This window comes from Sparus aurata, chromosome 18 (assembly GCF_900880675.1).
Source record: "Sparus aurata chromosome 18, fSpaAur1.1, whole genome shotgun sequence".
NCBI lineage: Eukaryota > Metazoa > Chordata > Actinopteri > Spariformes > Sparidae > Sparus > Sparus aurata.
In genome coordinates, this window is record NC_044204.1 from 15925659 (window position 1) to 15944812 (window position 19154).

Here is a 19154-nt window from a genome sequence, read left to right on the forward strand (position 1 = left end):
CCCGCTTCATAAGCTACTGGCTAGATGCTCATCTGTCTTGAAAAGTTAATCACCAACTCTGTCTTTCTGCCAGTTGAATGAGTCCTAAAACCAGATAAAAAGGCAGCATTTTGACACTTCTGGTACCCTTGTCTCTAAGTCAAAGAGTTTTGAAGGTCTGTGGTTACTACAAGCTTAAGAGATTTTCACATTTTGTTCTATAATGAATTAATATCCCATGCCTTAAATATAAGGTGTTTTGTGTCTTAAAAACAGCGGTTGCTTATTAGAGGCTAAGGACTCATCTACTAACTAGTCCGTCTTTACAGTTCAACTTAAATTGTAAACTATTCTAACTCTGACTTTACAACTTGTAGATGAATCAGTTTATAGTAAAGCGTGTTCTATAGTGTTGTGAGGTGTTTAGTGTTTGTGACACTAAAGCTTGTTGGCTTCTGGCAAATTCATTTACACTTTTAAAATCCTAAAAGTGTCTTTCATTTGTGAAGGGTATGCAGTTTAAACCATGCAAGTATTATAAACATGTGTTTGCCACAGAGTTTATTTGTGACAATAATCCAGAATCCAATTAAATAATCCCACTGGCTTTTTGTTGAGGGAACCAGGACGATGCTAACTTCCAGGTTAGCCATCAAGTGTACGTCATAACTGCAGCACTCTCTTCAGGAGTGGGTTTATTGAAGACTTTTTTTTTTTTAAATGCTTGTAGTAAGGAACAGGTGGACCCAAAAGTGACTTGAAAGGTGAATTTATTGGTCACAAGAATGATGAGTTTGTAGGATGAGACGGTGAGCTCGAGCGCAAGCCAAAGGGCCTCCTGGGTGGTGCAGGCGGAGGCTCATGGTTTACAGGCGAGGCTGGCTCTGGCGGTTGTGGTTGTGAGGGGTTGCAGAAGTGTGGGAGGCTGGGTGTCGAGTGGTTGAGGAGCCGCTTCTCAGGTATGGTCGGGTCACACACTGGAGCTGGTGACAATAATCTGGCACCGTGCAGAGGGAAGGTCTGGGTATACATGCAGGTGCTGGTTATACTCAATGTGCTGCAGGTGTGTGGGCCGGCACATCTCCGACCAGCAACAAAGCCACACCCAGCCTCTCCAAGCACCTCTGAAACAAGAAGCACCAAACACAGACCACAAACAGGCCACAACAAAGTCCAAATAATAACATTCCGGCTGCAAATAGCTGCCTGCCGCTGCTCGAAACACGGTTTATAGTCCAGTTGGTTAGCGCACAAATTACATATTACCGTTACCGAGGTGATAAAAGCACCAAATTTTACATGAAGCTTCTTTAGGACCTCCTGAATGATTTCAGCCTAGGAGCCCAGCTGAAATATTGAAATTTAGTGTCAAATCACTCACAAAACAATATCCAAGAAAAACGTTTTTTTGTTTTTTCCTCTTGAGTAAAACTTTCATGGTAATGGCCATTTAAGACCACTAAAAAAGCTTCCTTTTGTTAATTTGTGCTCTGGCCAGTAGATCTTCCAAATTATAAGTGTAAAATAGAGTACCAAGACATCTTAGACCCCAAAAAAACTCAAAAGCCCTGTATAATATAGGTGAAATTATAGAAAAAAGGCAGCAAAAATTGATTAAATGTTAAGAGCTCTTGGGTTTTCTCTTTTATTTTTTAATTCAACTTTAGGTTATTCATTTAGCCATCTACTGAGTTCATAGTTTGGCCATTAGTTCTGCATCACATCACATTAAATCCTATTTGTGTGTGACAGTACATAGCTAGACGTACTGCTGTTGAATCTGGAGGGGGAAAGCCCATGTAATGATGAAATGCAACGACTGGATATTCACAAGTGCTTCTTCTGTGAGGGTGGCATAGATCAAAGTGCTCTCCATGAAGTATCAACATTTGATGCCGACAGGAATATCCAACATTTTCATTATTCAAAATGGCAGTTTAAATCATATTTCAACTCCCAGTTTTGATTAATTTTGAGTCAATTTAGATGTTTTAGAGGACACTGAATCAATAAAAATAAATTGCAGGATATTTATGAACACAATTATCCAAATGATGCAGAATATGTACATTTTAATTCACATAACATTACACTCTGAGGTGACATTGGAGGTAACAAAGGCAAGTACCATATCAAACTATGACTATGGCTAAATAATATAGAGAAAAGAGTATAATACAAGTTACAGTTAGAACACAAGAGTCCTGGAACAGATTTTAAAACAGAAGTATACCCAAAATTATCACAGCAGAAAACTAGAAAACTTTCATCAAGCAATAGCACCTTGTACTTCTGCTACTCTGCACTATATAACCATATATTTATCATCAACATCTTCTTCTTCGACTACATTTTTGTCGTCTTGCTCTTCTTGCTGTGAGTGTGTGAGCTGGGTGCAACATGTACTGTCATAGCCATTGCAGAAGCAGTAGCTGGTACAGGGGGCTTGCATCCAGGACAGGCATGATGATTTCCTTCCTTCTCACCTTCCTTCTTGTTCCATCCAAACTTGGTGATGTCCACAGCTGGTGGATCAGGGCGGTCTGCTGGTTTCCAAAGCAGCATCTGTAGATGGGCACGCCGTCCATGGAGGTGCACGTTGCGCTCTGTAGGCAGTGTCTTCAGTGCTGGGGGGGTTTTGCACTTTCGGTATAAGTCATATCTGGCGACATTCAGAGATGCAGACTTCCTGCGGCTGTACAGAGCCAGGAAAAAAAAACCTCACTGTCTCTGTGATTTGCAAATCAGTAGCTCCCTCCTGTCCAATGAAGTGACGCAGGTCACCAGGTACTACTCTCATGGCCCTTTGCCAACAGGATAGGAGGTGGTGTCACACCCGAGGGAGCATGCATAGCCACCTCTCCATCTGCAGGTGACATGTGATACCCACCCTCCAGCACCAACAGACCACGAGCACAAACACATCAGTGTTGTCGCTGAGAATATGGACAGTTTTAGCACCACGCCTGGCTGCTTCGTCATGAGTGACAATACTGTCTGACCATCTTGATGTGATCTCCTATGTTGTGTGCAAAGGAGCTCGCCTAGCCTCCACTTAATTGTCTTGTCCTTCATCACTTTATTGCGGCTAGGTAGGGGGGTTTTCAGTGACAGTTGTACTCTATTGAGCTCCCCCCAGTCCCTGCCTCTCGTGGTCTTTGGCAGAGACTTGCTCATACCGGTCTAAGATAACAAATGTTTGGGTGATGTAGTGATCAAGCCGGTGCCCCATTCTGGCTGCGAAATCAGCCACAGTGCCTTACAATGGCCACACCACGCGATAGATTAGCTGCGATGCATCAACGACTACAACGTCTGGTGGGTGGGGATTGAGAACAAGTATTTCAAGACGCTGAACAATCACAGACTTGTTACTGTTTCTGAGGCATCCATACTTACCGATGATGGATGCAGGGACCAGGCCAAGCTCGTAGATAAAGAGGGTAGAGAGCTCCATTCTTCTCTTGTTCCCCACCACCACATGCCTTTCACTCCCTTCCCTTGCTTGATGCATGTCTGCTCCCCAAACATATCTCCACTCACTGCAGCTGCACCATCTGAGTGGCAGCACACATGGCTTCCGGCGAGGAGGTCATCCTTGGCAGTAGCAGGAAGGTGCTGCATGTCGCGCAGATGCCATGTGATCCATCTTGAGTAGTTGTGATGACCAGCGGCAAAGAAATAGGGCAGCATCTCTTCAAGGCATGTTGTTGTTGCAGTAGCCAGTCACCCTCTCTTTCTGCTCGCCAGAACTTGTGCGCTATTAGGTTTGGGGTGATGAAGCAAAGTAGTCTAACTTATTTTGGTAGCTGTGGTAACATTAAAGTATGTGTAAAGCAGAAATAAATTTGTGTTATGAGTTTGTCATACCACAGAAACATGTGTTATTGACCACTGAGCCAAATTTGAAAGATTAAAACAATTGCCAAGTATATAAAATTAGGTCTGAAAATCATGGAAAAACAAGCACTTCTCTCTGCTGTGAAACGCTGGGGGCGTGTCAGTTAGAGGCGCTGGAACCACGCCAACGCGCGGGAGGAGAGCCTCCTCCATGTACTGTACAAGGACCTAACCTACAGTAACAATGGAAGCTAGCAGCATCATCGGACGGACCCAGCCCGACCTGTTTGAGCCATCCGAGCCAGAAACTGACTCTGAGTCAGACACTGGTAGTGCTCAGCCTCGTTCCTCACAGTCCATGTTTTACATTACACACCAACATAAAACCCTATATTGGTGCACATAAAATATTACCTGTAGATTATCACTGTGCTGTCAGATGGACTCCGCTCAGGGAATGAGGCCAAATCATGTCATGATTAAATGCAATAACATTTGCTAACATTACATGGGCATGACAGGATGCCCGATGTAACATCACTTTCAGGATTTGCACCTTCAGCAAAATGCTTTTAGTTGCCCAAATGTACAATATTTATAACATCCATAAGCACACACTTACACTTAGAGCTTAGATCTGGCCTAATAATCAAGACCGACCCGACCTGACCTGAGCCCGTGCACGTTATGTCCGCGCTGGCCCGGGTTGTCAGCCTGACTGGTTGACTGGTTAGCTAGCTGCAAACTATTCTAAGAGATGCTATGACTCGAGAGTGAGCGGAAAAACCTCCGAAACTAATGCGCTGAATGTATTTATATGGCTTCCGCAGCAGGGCAGGTTTGTGCAAATCATGTCCGTGTTACGTAATGCGGCCATGATTTCTGACCCGCCCATTAAATCCTGAACACAGAAATTGTGAAACACAGTTTGTGAGCCTAGCTCCAAAATTAAATTCTAAATGGTTGAATGGCTTTTTACATGTTTTAAGGAAATACATTTATGACCTGTTTAATGTGTTTTGAAGAAAATGGCTAAATTTGCTTTACAGACTTTATGTATGCACTACATACATACTGTAATCACTGTTATTTGCTTCTATTTGATCAACTTACTTGCACTGAGATGATATGATCCAAATATAAAAAGCTCTGTTTTGTCCATCTTTCCATCCAGCCAGTATTCTGCCTGATGCAGTTACCACAGTGACAATCACACAAAATTGAGCAGCCAAAAAACGCAAGCAGAACTGAAGCAATTTGAAGAAATATTAGGTCTCAACATTCACACCAGTGACATTGTGCTCTATTGATTCTGAAATGCAGGTCCAATGTATTAAGAATATAAACAACCTCAAAATCAACTCAAAATTAATAAAAATCGGTCCACCGGGAGTTGAAATATGGCCACTTTTGGTTTAAATTGTCATTTTGAATTTTGAAAATGTCAGAAATAGATTCAGCATCCTTAATAACCCCCAAAACCACTCCAATATTGTCCAAATCGGCCAAGCAGTTGTTGAAATATTGCCCATATAGGCTAATGCTAATTAATGCTAATAATGCTAATTATGCAAATTGCCCAACATATACAAGTTAGCAACCAGCAGTTTGTTAATACTGGGGACCCGCACTGTACATTTCTAATATAAAACTTTGGTGTACTCAACATTTCCGGGTTCACAATGGGGCTCTATGGGCTGGCAAGACTGCTCACCTCTTTGCAAATGCACCTGTAACGACTCATAATTATTAATTACAGGGCCAATAAAGATGATACTTTTTCAATACTTGTCATGTATTGAAGCTTTAGTAATGTTAAAGTTCATACACATAAATAAAACTATAAAATGTTAACTTTGGGATTCATTTGAACACTTTATCTTGTGCAGGAACTTGAAAATCACTGTGTTTTAAGCATATTTCATTGATATTGATATACTGCTAATATGAAGTTTTTTTTCTGAGGGCTCCTAGGCCAAATTTACACTATAGACCCTAAGGAAACACCATGCAAAATTTGGTGCTTTTAACACCTCCGTAACAGTATTTTCATTATGCCACCGGACTATTATGTGAGAGGCAAGACCGAAGCGAATAGAAGGGTGCTTTAAAACCAAAACAGTGAGCTGAAACTGGGATAAAAGCTAGCGATTTAGCCTCTGAAGAGCTGCAGAGTTTGGTGATAACTCTCTCTGGGTTTGTGACTTTGAGTGACCCCTTTCATGTGCAGTGGTTCAGTTTTTATAAAAATCCCAAAAAACATTAATTACTGGAGCTTTGAGCTGTTTTGAAAAAAAAAAAAAATAATAATAATATCTTAGCTCATCTGGACGCTTGAGTGTTTAGAAAAAAGACGAAAGGATCGGTGGGACGCACCATGGGATGGCAGGAGAGACAAAAACAGCCACACATACAACTTAGTTTGAACTCAAAATGACCCTCTTTTAAAGTGGGGAGCAGCCGCAGTCTGAATCTGCCAGTCCTGAGTAAAGCAGAAGACACACACAGAACGCGGCGGCACTCACACATATCCTAACACGCGCACATGCTAGTGGAAGGCCAATTAGCGCAGGGTGAAAACGACAGGCTTTTTTTTTTTTTTTTGAAGCAATGTTTCAATGACGACATTTAATTGGATGGTAAATCAACTCCTTATCTGCCTCTCCACAGCTTGGTGCGGAGAGAATGAGATGGAGGAAAAAAAGGGAGAGAGAGAGAGACGGAGGGAGAGAAATAGAAAGAGAGATGGAAGAGGGAAAAAAAGGGGATTTGGAGGGAAGAGGGGGACAGTGAGCGAAGAGGCAAAGAGAGGGAGAGGGAAACCGCTTCATGTGTATGTGTGTGCACAGTAAGGTAACTTTGTCGGTCACTTATGCTACAGAGGCAGCTCTGTGGACATTGTAGTGGTCAGACAACAAGCAACTCTAAAGTCAAAGGAGAAGACTTAGCAGGAGAAGCATGCAAATTTAAAGATGGCGTCATTCTAGTGAAGTGTCACGTTTAACCTCTAGGCAAGGCAAACAGGTGAACATGTATTAAATGCATCACATTACAACAAAAAACATTACACGTTATAAACCCAATCACATTTGGGAACATGTTATATTTGGACGTTAGACCTGTGATTACATGAAGATGGCATTTCCCCAGTTAACATTTTTGCAAGCCATAGACAATTTCCAGCTGTGTTTGTGGCAGAATGGAAAATATACATCCTTGATAGTGTTTTAAGCCAAAACATGATGTTTTCCTAACCCTAACCACTTGGTTTTTGTGAGTGAACCTAGGCACAGCACTGTGACAAGATAAAGACTAAAAAATTCGAAATAAGAACAGTTAAGTTGTAACATATAGAGGTATAATTTTGCTGAAATCTGCTGAAAAATACTTTGCTGTTTTCATTTATGTCTGCAAATATGCAAATATTCGGAAAACTGTGGCCACTGCCTGAGAATCAGTGTTTCACAGCTCTCTCTGAGCTGTGATGTGGGTGATGTCCCAGTGTGCTGACACACCCACACCCTGTACACCCTTACAGTACATCACTGCAGTTGGACCAGCAGAGACAGGCAGACTTTTCAGATGACCCCAAGTTTCTCTGTGAAATATCCTGCTTCCTTGTATTCTCTGTAAATTTGAGAAAATCTTAAGCTCTGGCCTTGAACATCTCTTATTTTCCCCCACAGGCTATAAAAGTAGTTGAAGTTACAAGAGCAGCCGGAGTAAATTCATGTTGGTTATGTTGGTTGCAGTGGATTGCACTATACTGTAGTGACAAAAGGAAAAAGAAGTACAAATAGAAACTTTTATAAACCGCCCCTGAAACAAAATCCTCTTCCTGTTCACCTGTCTTTATGTTCCATTCAGTTACAATGTCAAGAATATATTGTCAAACACTGTTCATCCATCAGAGCTTCAAGGAGATAGCACAGCAACACACACAGCTGTAACCATCACTATTAAAGGCCAGCGTCGTACACAAAAGGGTTATGTGCTGCAGCAGTACGGTAATGTTTGCTGTTCAATCACAACTGAGTGACTGAGTTAGTCAGCCAGTGATGGATGGAGTGAGAGAACTTTGTATTAAGGTCCTTGTTAAAGATGGTTTTAGTGAGTTCATGAGTCTCCGTGTTCGGTGTGATGACTTTTAATGTCCCCAACAATTTCTGTGGTCTCGTTAGCCACTTGTTATCAACCGCTGTTTTTAAGACATGCAAGCACGTCATAGTTGAATTGTGGGACATTAATGATGTATTTTATGTGGTGGAAGAAAACTTATTTCAGGCATTTAACTGAAAACAAAAAAAACAATTCAGAAACCCATTGACTTTGAGACAGAATTGCAAAAATGCTAAGTGATTCCCAGGTTTGAGGATTCATCACTACACCACTCTGTAAGCTCTTATTACATACACCTTATTGTTAAGAGTTACCAAGATTGGAAAAATTGTCCTCGACATATCTTCAACATTAGAGGGACGACTATAGCGCCAACAATATGAAAACCACTTTAGTGACAAGGAATTTTCTTGTAGAACATAACATGTGCATAAGTGCAGTTTACTTGAGCACCACAGGAGCTAAAATACAAGCCAGAGAACCAGCTGACCTTTTATGTAAGAGACGTCAAGTCATCTCATGTCAAGAAAAGAGTGTGTGAAGAGGCCACATGAGGTGACAGATGTACTCAACAGTCTTCAGATTATTGGGCAGACTTGTACACAAACATGCGCACTTATCAGTGTACACACTGAGTCACAGCTACACACACACACACACACACACACACACACACACAAAACTACACACACACACACACACACACACACACACACACACACACACACACACACAGTCTCCTCTGAGGGCAGTGCTTGTGATCTATCTAGCATGCTGGTAATCCCAGTGATGGCGGTCACTCCAGCTCTGTAAACAGCTGAAATATGGATGATAAAAGGAGCAGATGAAACTGAATAAACGAGAAGCCTGTGGACAAAAAATCCTTGAAGATTTTCCAAACCCTGTTGGACTTCAGTCTGAACCGTACACGACTCACAAACTTCAATCGCGCCAGACTGGATGATTGGCAGGTTTCATTTGACTTTGACATTTTTCATGACGGCAAAGCAACAGTTTGCGCTCTCTGGTGTGGAAGAGGGCTGCGTTAAAAGATGAAGTTCACTCACTCTGTGTAATTTAGCCAACAGAGTCAACCCTCTCCTCATCTTGCAGAGGAAACAGTTTCTAAAATAAAGGAGAAAATGGGAGAGGATGAGTTAATAGCTCTCCGTGGACAGTGCATGAGAATGTGTTTACATTCATCAGGCTCTAGATTTCATTCTGTTTGACTTTGTCTTTGCACATCGCTCTGTTTCTTTGCTCATTACCATCCCTCAGTCTCTCTTTGCATCTCCTCCTTTTCTTTCTCTCATCGTCACCGTCTGCCGATCTCCAAGTCAAATGTTACTGTCTCTGTGTTATCATAGACATGGATAGACTGCATTTCTTCAGGGTTGTTTTTATAAATGCATATTTTGTCATCCCGGATGCTTCACTTAGTCATTCATCTCCCTCACACACACACACACACACACACACACACACACACACACACACACACACACACACAGAAAGAGAGAGAGGAGCCTGTTTCATGCCGTCTCAAACACATTACTATAATTACCTCTTAATGATTTTTAATTCCAGTACAAAAGAAACAAGACACTCTGGTGGGTTGGAAACATGAAAAGACACAGTTATAGAAAAGGAAATCATCTGAGTGGAATCACATTGAATGTGTTTGTTGTGCAATTTGTAGAGGTGGCAGCTCACGCAGCGTAAACTGGCTCCTCTCTAATAGGACAAATTGATCTAACGAGGACTCGTTTAGCCAATCAGAATGGAGCCATGGCCATAATTCACGTTATATGTAGGACATTTTGCTTCAGACGGATATCATTGATAAACCACTGCTGTGGTCACTGCTATCTCAGTGATTACAACGTTAATGATCAGTCAGATTGTTATCAGCTCTTCGAGGATTCAAAGCTCAACAATTATACACATTTAAAAAATCTCACATGTATTTATTGTCTAATGTAAAACAGGATTTAAGCAAAACTCAACAATTTCTTTATGCATGTTTTTTTGTTTTACACCTTAACTTGTTGGCCCAGTTTTAATTAACTTCAAAGTGTTTCTTTGTTTGACAAACCAGGCAATGTTATGAAAGTTCAACCCTGTTTCCAGACAGGGCCACGTGTGAAATAAAAAAAAAAGGCTGCCATAACTTACAATTTAACTGTGGTTAACAACATGTTGAACCTCGCCCCGTCCATGCTCATGAATGACCGAGCCTTTCCAGGATGCCCCTTTCATACTTAAACATCAGCTGTCACCAATGAACCTGTTTACCTGTGGAATGTTCCAAGCAGGTGTTTTTTGAGCAATCCAAAACTTTCCCAATCTTTTGTTGCCCCTGTTGAACTTGTCTGAAAGATGTTGCTGCAATCAAACTATTATTCAACTATTTTTATTATACTATTCGCTAGGGGTGTAAAGATTCACCAATACGAATCGGTAACCGTTTTTAACGTTAAAGATGCGACTACATCGGAATGCGGACCCCTGTACAGATGTAAATTTAACATTAACCGGTTGATGGCCCAATTCTAAAGTCATGTATCTGTTGACTGAAGCTTTGCTGCTAATTCTGCAGAGCGTCTCTCAACTCTTCTAAAAGGTTAAAGGTCAACACAAGATTCTCGCGAGAGTAATGTTAGTGTATCCGAGGGAAAAACCACAAGAACAACAACAACAACATGTCCGACAACTCCGATACCGTAAACAATGCACCAGCTAATCTGAAATCTAAAGTTTGGAAGAGATTTGGATTTTATAAGAAGGAGGGACATTTGGACAAAAGTCTGGCCAAATGTAAGGTCTGTAGAACAGCTCGCCAGGTGAGTTTTCAAATTTGAAAACTATCCTAGTGAGATGGCATGGAGAAAACTACGCAGGCGACGAGGAGTCTGTGGATGCTAACATTAGTAACCTTACAGCTAGCACAAGCAAGAACACGCAAGACAACGACATGGCTATTAAAGACTTTTTCCAGCCACAACTTAGCCACAACTCGGCGAGGTCCAGGGTAATCACGGCATCTATAGCCCGTTTTACTGCAAAGGACTTACGACCTTACAGTGTGGTTGAGAGTGATGGCTTTCAAGACATGGTAAGGTAAGCAATACCACTTTTATAGAATTGCTTATTTTCATTTATAATGGAAATTGGATGTCTACATTAAACAAATGTTCAGAACTGTATCAGATCGCATCGAATCGCACCAAATTGTTCCGTGTTTAAATTGTATCGTCCCTGATTCGTATCGTAGCCCATGTATCTAGATGCGTATCGAACTGTTAAGACAGAGGAAGACACCATGGATCACACCAGGGAACATCCAGGGTTTGGACATAAAGATGATGGTAAAACACAAATACCTGGTTTTTCACCTTAACAATAAACTCGGACTGGACTGACAACATGAATGCCCTGTTCAAGAAGTCACCTCCCTCTGCTGAGGAGACCGAGGTCCTTTGGGGTGCAGAGGACATCACTTTGAACATGTCATGACACTGTGGTCTGCTTTATGCAGTGGTCTGCTGGGGAGGTAGCAGAATGGCCAGAGACAGGAAGAGACTGAACAAACTGTTAGGAGGGCCAACTCTGTCCTTGTCTGTCCGCTGGACCTCATAGAGGTGGTGGTGAGAGGAGGATGCTAGCCAAGCTGATGTCAGTCATGGACAGCACCTCTCACCCCTTGCACCAGACTTTGGAAGCCTTGAGCAGCTCTTTCAGAAGCAGACTCTTACACCCACTGCAGATCATTCATCCCCACAGCCATCAGACTGTTTAACTCAAGCGTTAGCTGAACAATCACTTTTCCAATCACTTAGTTTTTTGTAAATATCTTATTTTCTGTTTAACTTAATTCATATTCATCTGACTCCTTTTTCCTGTACTTGTTGCATCTTGAGCTGTTGTGATGTGAATTTCCCCACTGTGGGATATATAAAGCCTATCTAATCTAATCTAATCTAATCTAATCCAGAGATCAATATCAATTGCAACATTTGCACATGACCACGAGAGTTGTGGGGTTTTCCCTGAGACATCAGGAAATGAGAATGAGATAAAACATACAACCACCACTTCATCTATTTTTGCAGTTCTGTGTTAAAACTAAAGGCAGTGTAATGACAAAACACAAGTGACCTGCCAGTCCACGTGACTCCGGGCTTAGATTTAATTCAATCATGAACTACTTCTTTTCAGTAAGATTACCATTGTTTTTGATGAGTGCTTCTACTGACAAAGTGCTTTGTTACCTACGCCAAGGAGGGTATGTTTCCAACCGTGCCCATTTGTTGGTTGGTTGGTTTGTCGACAGGATGACACTAAAACCACAGAACCAATTTCCACCAAATTTCCACCAAAGTCCAGAATAGACCCCACTAAACTTTTATGTGGATCCAGATTAAGAGACAGATCCAGTACTTTTTTTAACATTGTGAGGAAGGGGTTTTTCAACAATTTCATTAAATCTCACTAATATTGCATTGATCTTGACTGTTAATTGAGCAGTTTGAATTCTAAATCTGGTGAGAATGAATGAAGGGTAAACAGTTGTGAGTTGTTTAAAATTTTGATACAGGACTATTTGAGCTTGACACTGGATTAGGCTTGGTTGAATTAAAGTGGACTTTTGGGCATAGTATCCGGTTTGTAATGTAATATTCTGTGTAAGAAGTTGCGTTCATGTCTGACAAAGGTTTCAGCACCGCAGTAGAGATCCGGCTTGGCACAGTTATAAAAGATATATCTGCCATGTGAGGTTATTATTACAGTGTGTGTGTGTGTGTGCAGGTGTGTTTATGTGCAAATGATGAGTTGATCAACAAAGAAATAACTTGCAATTATTTTTGTTTTCTCATCTTGAAAAAAAAAATCATCAACACATTATTCCATAATGGAAGTAGGTGAGTTGCATCACAGTGTGTGTGTGTGTGTGTGTGTGTGTGTGTGTGTGTGTATGTGTGTGTGTGTGTGTGTGTGTGTGACTGTGCTTTTGTGTGTCCCCATGCATCCACACAGACCTGTCTGTGAGTGACTGAGTGTATCCGCCTTTAGGTTGGCACATGTGTGTGTGTGAGAGAGAGAGAGAGTTGGCGTGTTCGTGTGTGTAGACGTCTATCTATCTGAGCAGCTATTTCAGAGAGAAAGGATTTCTGCCTCAGTAATTGCCTCTGCTATATTTTCCACCCCAATCTCTCCCCCCCCCCCCCCCCCCCCCCCCCCCCCCCACTCTCTCTCTCTTTCTCATTTTTCTTTGGTGTCTATTTTCTCTCTGAATTCTGTCCTCTCTCCTCTTGCAGACTTCCTCTCCGGCTCTCACTCATCGCTCGTTTCTCTTTTATATTCCCTTTATTTTCTAGTCCTTGACATTAACCGTGATCTCACAGTCAGATCAATTAGGGACACACACGCACGCATACACACACACACACATACACAGGGTATATGTAAGTCTGTTAAAATCCATTAAAGTAAGGTTCCATTCACTGATGTGGGAATAGACTTCTGTCTATAAATGATGAAATGGTGAGATGTTTATGATAATACAAACAGCTTGCCATCTGGTTTTGAGATCCACACAGCAAAACAGGAGTCTGACACCCAAAACACCCCTCGTAGTGTCAGTGCGATGCTCCAGTGAACTAAACACAACAGTGATGGACAGGGATGGTTAAAGAGAGGCAGTCGGGAGGCAGATGTATAGACGGATGGATAGAGACAGAAATAGACGGAGTCAGTGAGCCTGAAATCATATGAGTATTTCCATTTTTTGTCTGGCTTTTTTTTATACTGAAGTGGGAAATCACATTTAAATGTTCTGTAGCACCTGATAGTTTGAACCCATCAGGAACGTGACGCAGGATGAGTCAAGTAGTGCACAAATGGCCTGATTCTCATTGGTTTGGTGTTTTTTATTCAAAAGCTGGTACATTGTTCATCATTAATGTGTGACACCTTGGCATATAACTATAATGTATATAATGTTTATTCTACATTTCTATTTAAATGTACGATTTAAAAGGTATATGTATTTTTAATACATATATAAATAATGTAAAGGCAGCAGCATTGTCAGTTGCTATCAGGGCAAATCCTTCAACGCTGATTATAAAAATCAAAGTAAGACTGGGGTTTTATTTTTTAAAGAGAATATGTGTCACATTTATTTTCTTCTTTTATCTACACTGACTTAACTATTCTGAGGAATTATTAAAGCTTTTATTCTCTTTTAACTGGAAAACGCTGTCAGCTTCCTGGTTTGTGCTCTAAAGCTAACTCCTTGTGTTTCATCAAATATGTCTTTCTGTAAACATACCATACTATGACTACATGGTATAATGGTAACATGATTGTATGGATGTATTGAAATACCTTAGTGGGAAAAAGTTAGTGATAATACTGATAATCAATTCAGAAATGGCTGTCCAAACAGAATAAATAGTGGTAGACAACCTGAAAATCCAGGGTTACAGTAAAAGCATTGAGAATTTGCTGTGTAATGGTGAATAATGATACCCTATATAACTGAAATAATTAAACTAATGTGTTGATAAACTGAAAATGTAGTAAGTACAGTTTAGTACATTTTTTTACTGTACTTTTTTTTCTCTGTGTAGTGACAAGGATCTTCTCGACGTATATAGTAAAATGTAACCAAATTTGTACCAAAATAGGACAAAAGGAAGAAGATGCAAAGACAATGATGAACAAGCCTATGAAGGAATTGATTTGACACAAGGTTAAAGGTCGGAATTATATCGATAGTTTATTCATTTTGGAGGTGATTCTGAAGTGAGATTTCTCTGCATTGCTGCAATGAAATGTAACCAAATATGTTCCTGTGATAGAGTAAGACATTAGGAACAAGATGCAAAGACAATGATGAACTGACCAATGAAGGAATTAGTCTGGTGAAAGGTCAAAGTCAGAATAACATGCAGATCTTTTGACTTGGTTTTGACCATTAAGTCAAAATTCAAGAAATATTGCTGCAATATATTCAAGTACAATATTTTCGGTTTTCATGCATGATAGGAGATGGTATGAGGACAATGTTCAATCTTCATAAAGACCACATATCAGCAAAAGCGCGTATGCTATAAGTATTTTTTAGGACCTTGACTTTGCTCTAGGACCATGCTGACTCTAGTTCAGGCGCAACGAAAATCAGACAGCGGCTCACTTTACCGCAGTCTCTTTGTGGGGGCTTGATCTCGATGATGCAGAAGAAGTTGCGGTCAAGCCAGCTGCGTTAAATAGTCCTCCTCCTCTTCTTCGTTGGTTTTACAGGCGGACTAAACACCACACCGCCCTCCACTGTATCGGAGTATATAACATCCTGCTATTCACTGATGGGTGCGCTGCCTTGAAGGAGTGACAACAGGACGCGCAGCTCCAAAAATAGAAAATCAATATGTGGCGGACCACTAAGAATAAAATTGATGTCTGGTAAACACTGAAGTGGCCTTGACGCTTTTATTGGAAAGCACACGTTATCATCCTACCAATTTGGCTTTCCTTCGACTAACTGGCTTTTAAACATGATGTTGATGAGGACTAATGAGCTCATGTGAAAGTACAGCTCATGTCTAGAAACCTTCCAGGTGGATGTTTTGTTGTTGAGCTCAGGCAGGTTTGACTCTGCCACACACACACAGGCCGACTAGGATCACTTTTATTGTTCTGTTGTTTCAACGGTCAGTGATTGAAGGCAGAAGATGATGTCATCCTCCTCATCTTGGTTGCTAAATTGTTCCTCTGCTCATGTTGGTGCTTTTACTAATGGTGTGTGACAGAGGTTATGGTGCTGTAATATGTTAGACATGAGCTCTACAGTGAATTGCTCTCAGAGTCTCTCAGTCTTCCTCCAGCTGTTCTGCGCTCTCTTTCTTCTTCTTTAATGGGTCTGTTTGTTGGATTGATCTAAGCAGAGATCAGACCCGGCGAGCTGCTTTATTTTGTTTTCAATTACTTTTTGGAAGCGATAATTTGGCAATGGATATTTATTCATGTGTCTTGTAGGTCTGGGCTAACAAAATCATGGGTTTCCAACAGCGGCAATAATGGTTTGTTTGGAATAAACAGAAGAATAGCTCTGTAGTTTGTATTAGCAGCAAATATGCACTTTGGCTGAACTGACAAAGCAAAGAGGTTCCAGCAACAGAGACTTAATTATGTGATTAGTGTTTGATATTTGAAGGTTGAGCGTTTGTAGTTTGACATTGATATTTTATTTTGGTTTCACCTTCCACGACTGATTCAGATAGTGTCATGACAGTTAAACACCTGTCTGAACTGACAGTCCAGGCATCCGGGGTAATGTCACTATAATGTTCAGTCCGGATCACTGCAGTGTAATAGGAACGACTTTATTGACAAGGACACATGTTAACTCAGATGAGCAGCGTGTAGCAGCTGAACTGTTAAATTCAATCAGAGTAGTTGCATATGTTTAAGGTCAAACAGGCCTGTTTCTTTCTCCTTGAATAAAACAGTCAGCCCCATAGTGATTTGTGGGGTTGAAATGACCCTGTGGTTAACACGACACAGGCCAAACCACAGGCATTTTATGGCTTTTCTGAAAACTAAAACATGTCAGCTTTCTAAATGTCCCTCCATTACTTTTCTCTGCCCACACACGAGCCAGTATTTGTAAATCATACTAGGGGTAAATATAATCCTAACTATTTTATTGCATCATCTTAGACAGCCAAATGTGCAAATGTTCTGACCTTGACGTGTTAATATATGTAGATTTACAACACAAGCTGTAATTCGGCATTTTAAAATGAATGTCTCAAGTTTGATGAATGTTTTGACGTTGACCCAACAGATCGTCTGATCATAACTTAGTAACCGTAACGTGGCATGACCTGTCAAGCTTTGGATTTGTCCACACGCCAAAGTACTGTGGGCTGTAGCCAGAGCAATTCTTGGAATATAAGGAGTTTGGGTGGGGACTTTTTCTAACTTTTCCCAAAATCAAAAACATACAAGCAAAATTCTAAGGAAGTGTTTTGACAGTGAGTTTTTTGCTCTCACATGAGAAGCAATCTGTGCCTGGCTGGCTAACTAGCTTACCGCATAACCTAGAGTAGTAGCTGTTTGTTACTTGCATGGCAAAGGAGAAAAAACTTTATTAACCAAGTAGGGAGCATAAGTTTGGAGGTATTAAAATAGAACATGAAAATAAAGTCCCTTTCACAATAACTTGCATCGTTCTAGCCTCGGTATTATAGCTCAATTGCATGTGTTTAGCCATCAAGGGCTTATTTAAAGTCATTTGTAAGATATGACCAGAATGTTATATCAAAATTCTCAAAAATGGAACTTATATTACCAACAGAGTGAGATGAATACACTGTGTTGACAATATGCTAAAGATATATCTGTGTATTGTGTTGCAGAGATTTCTACTGAAGTTAGCATGCTAACTGGCTAGCCCCAGCCCATCCTGTCTTGTAGCACCAGTTTGTACCACAAGAGGTGATAGTCCAATTGCCTCCGTGGCTTCAGTTGGCAGCTGTTAGTGTAATAAAGGAAATGATATAAACTCACTAAATGCCAAGAAATGAAATACTCTTAATTCTAGTCTTTCTTTTTGACTGAACTAAGACAAGCTCAGTTGTCTCGTTAACTTATCGTAAAACACGCTCCATTCAAACTCAACATGAACTGAATTAAACGCACCAGAACAGTATAGGGTTTGTCTTTCCACGATCACCTCTGGTTTGTTGGATAACTCAATTCACAGGGTCTGATGTGAAAATGTTCTGCATGTCATTTTCACCCGCTGACGATGCTCCACAGCTAACTGAGCCATGTGCTATGTCAGCTAATTGTAGCTGGCTACATCAAAGGATAGCTAGCAGTTGTCGTTTCATGTGATGATATGATGCCCGCTGTGTTTTTGGAGCTATACCTTCGAATTCTGGCCATATTCCACAAATTACACCTCAAAGACCTTTTAAAAAGGGTTCACTCTTTTTAAGTTGTAGGCTAAAAATGTAAAAACTGAGCTGGACACAGCATTTTTAACTGAGCCATGGAACAAATGTTAGCTTAATTAGCTAACAGGATACAGCTAATAAAGACTGCCAGTTGCAATCATGGTTACAGCGGCAAAATGAATGGTCACGGTCTAGAATTGAGATATCTGCTTTTGTCTACCTCACAGAGCCATTGTTTAAAAAGTGATTAAGGAACTATTAAGAATCTGCCTGAGATGCATCTGTACACTGTACTTGTGCTGTGCGACAATGTAATGCTTGACAGGCACAGAATCGGGCACAGCGACTTGTCAATTGTTGTAGATTAATCTGCTTTTCATTGTTTTTAACTTTTCTTTGTTTGCAGTTTCACATGGAGCTATATTTAGTGATTAAGTCAGTCTCTCTCTCTCTCTTCTTTGTTTTATCCAGGTCAGCCTACCAAATGACTCCAGCTGTGTTGAAGAGATTTTGCGGGTATGTTGCTTGGTACTCACACACAAACACACACACACACACACGCACACACGCACACGCACACACGCACACACATAATTGCACTGATTATCAGCTGTTTTCTGTTTGCTCACAAAGACCTTGGTCTCTCTCATGAGAGTCTGGTTTTAAGGAAAAAAAGGACAGGAAAAGGAGGAGGAGGAGTGAGAGAAAGGCAGCGATGGAGAGAAAAGCAGAGGGAGATCTGTTGGCTCAGGTCAACGATTATACAAGATTTTGTGTTTGTAGGATGACTTCATGCAGAAATCTTTTCCACCATTTTCTCCTCTCTTGTACCCTCCTTTCATCTCTCTTTCTCTCTATCCTCCCTCTTTTTTCTATCTGGATGTCATCGAAATTACATCAAGCAACACGTTTTTTCCACAGTTTCCCTTCTTTTGTGTCCCATCCCCTCTCTTTTTTTTTTTTGTTTTGTTAGTGTGTTCCTTCGGATCCATGTCAAAACAGAAATGTTTTCACCACAAATCTTCTCTCCGGTCCAGAAAATTTCCACGGACAAGGACCTTCTCTTGACTGCTTTACATCAAGATATCTCTCTTCCTCACTCCATCCTCCTCTCTGTATTTGTCTCTATCTCTTCTCTCTCCTTTGTCAAGTCGCTCACTGTGCCAGCTCTCTTTTTTCACTCCCTGTCTGTCTTCCTCTCTTCATCCCTCCCTGCCCTCTGTCACTCACCTCTCTCTCCCTTTCACA

At 40.9% G+C, this 19154-nt stretch overlaps 1 protein-coding gene across 2 annotated transcripts in view; it reads left to right on the forward strand.

The window, feature by feature from the left end:
• aff2 (AF4/FMR2 family, member 2) overlaps positions 1 to 19154 on the forward strand; it is a 187230-nt gene that overhangs the window by 85351 nt on the left and 82725 nt on the right. For both annotated transcript variants that reach the window (XM_030396609.1, XM_030396611.1), the window contains exon 5: positions 18378 to 18422. In XM_030396609.1, coding sequence (XP_030252469.1) covers positions 18378 to 18422 — 45 coding nt within the window. The remainder of the gene's footprint in view (positions 1 to 18377; positions 18423 to 19154) is intronic.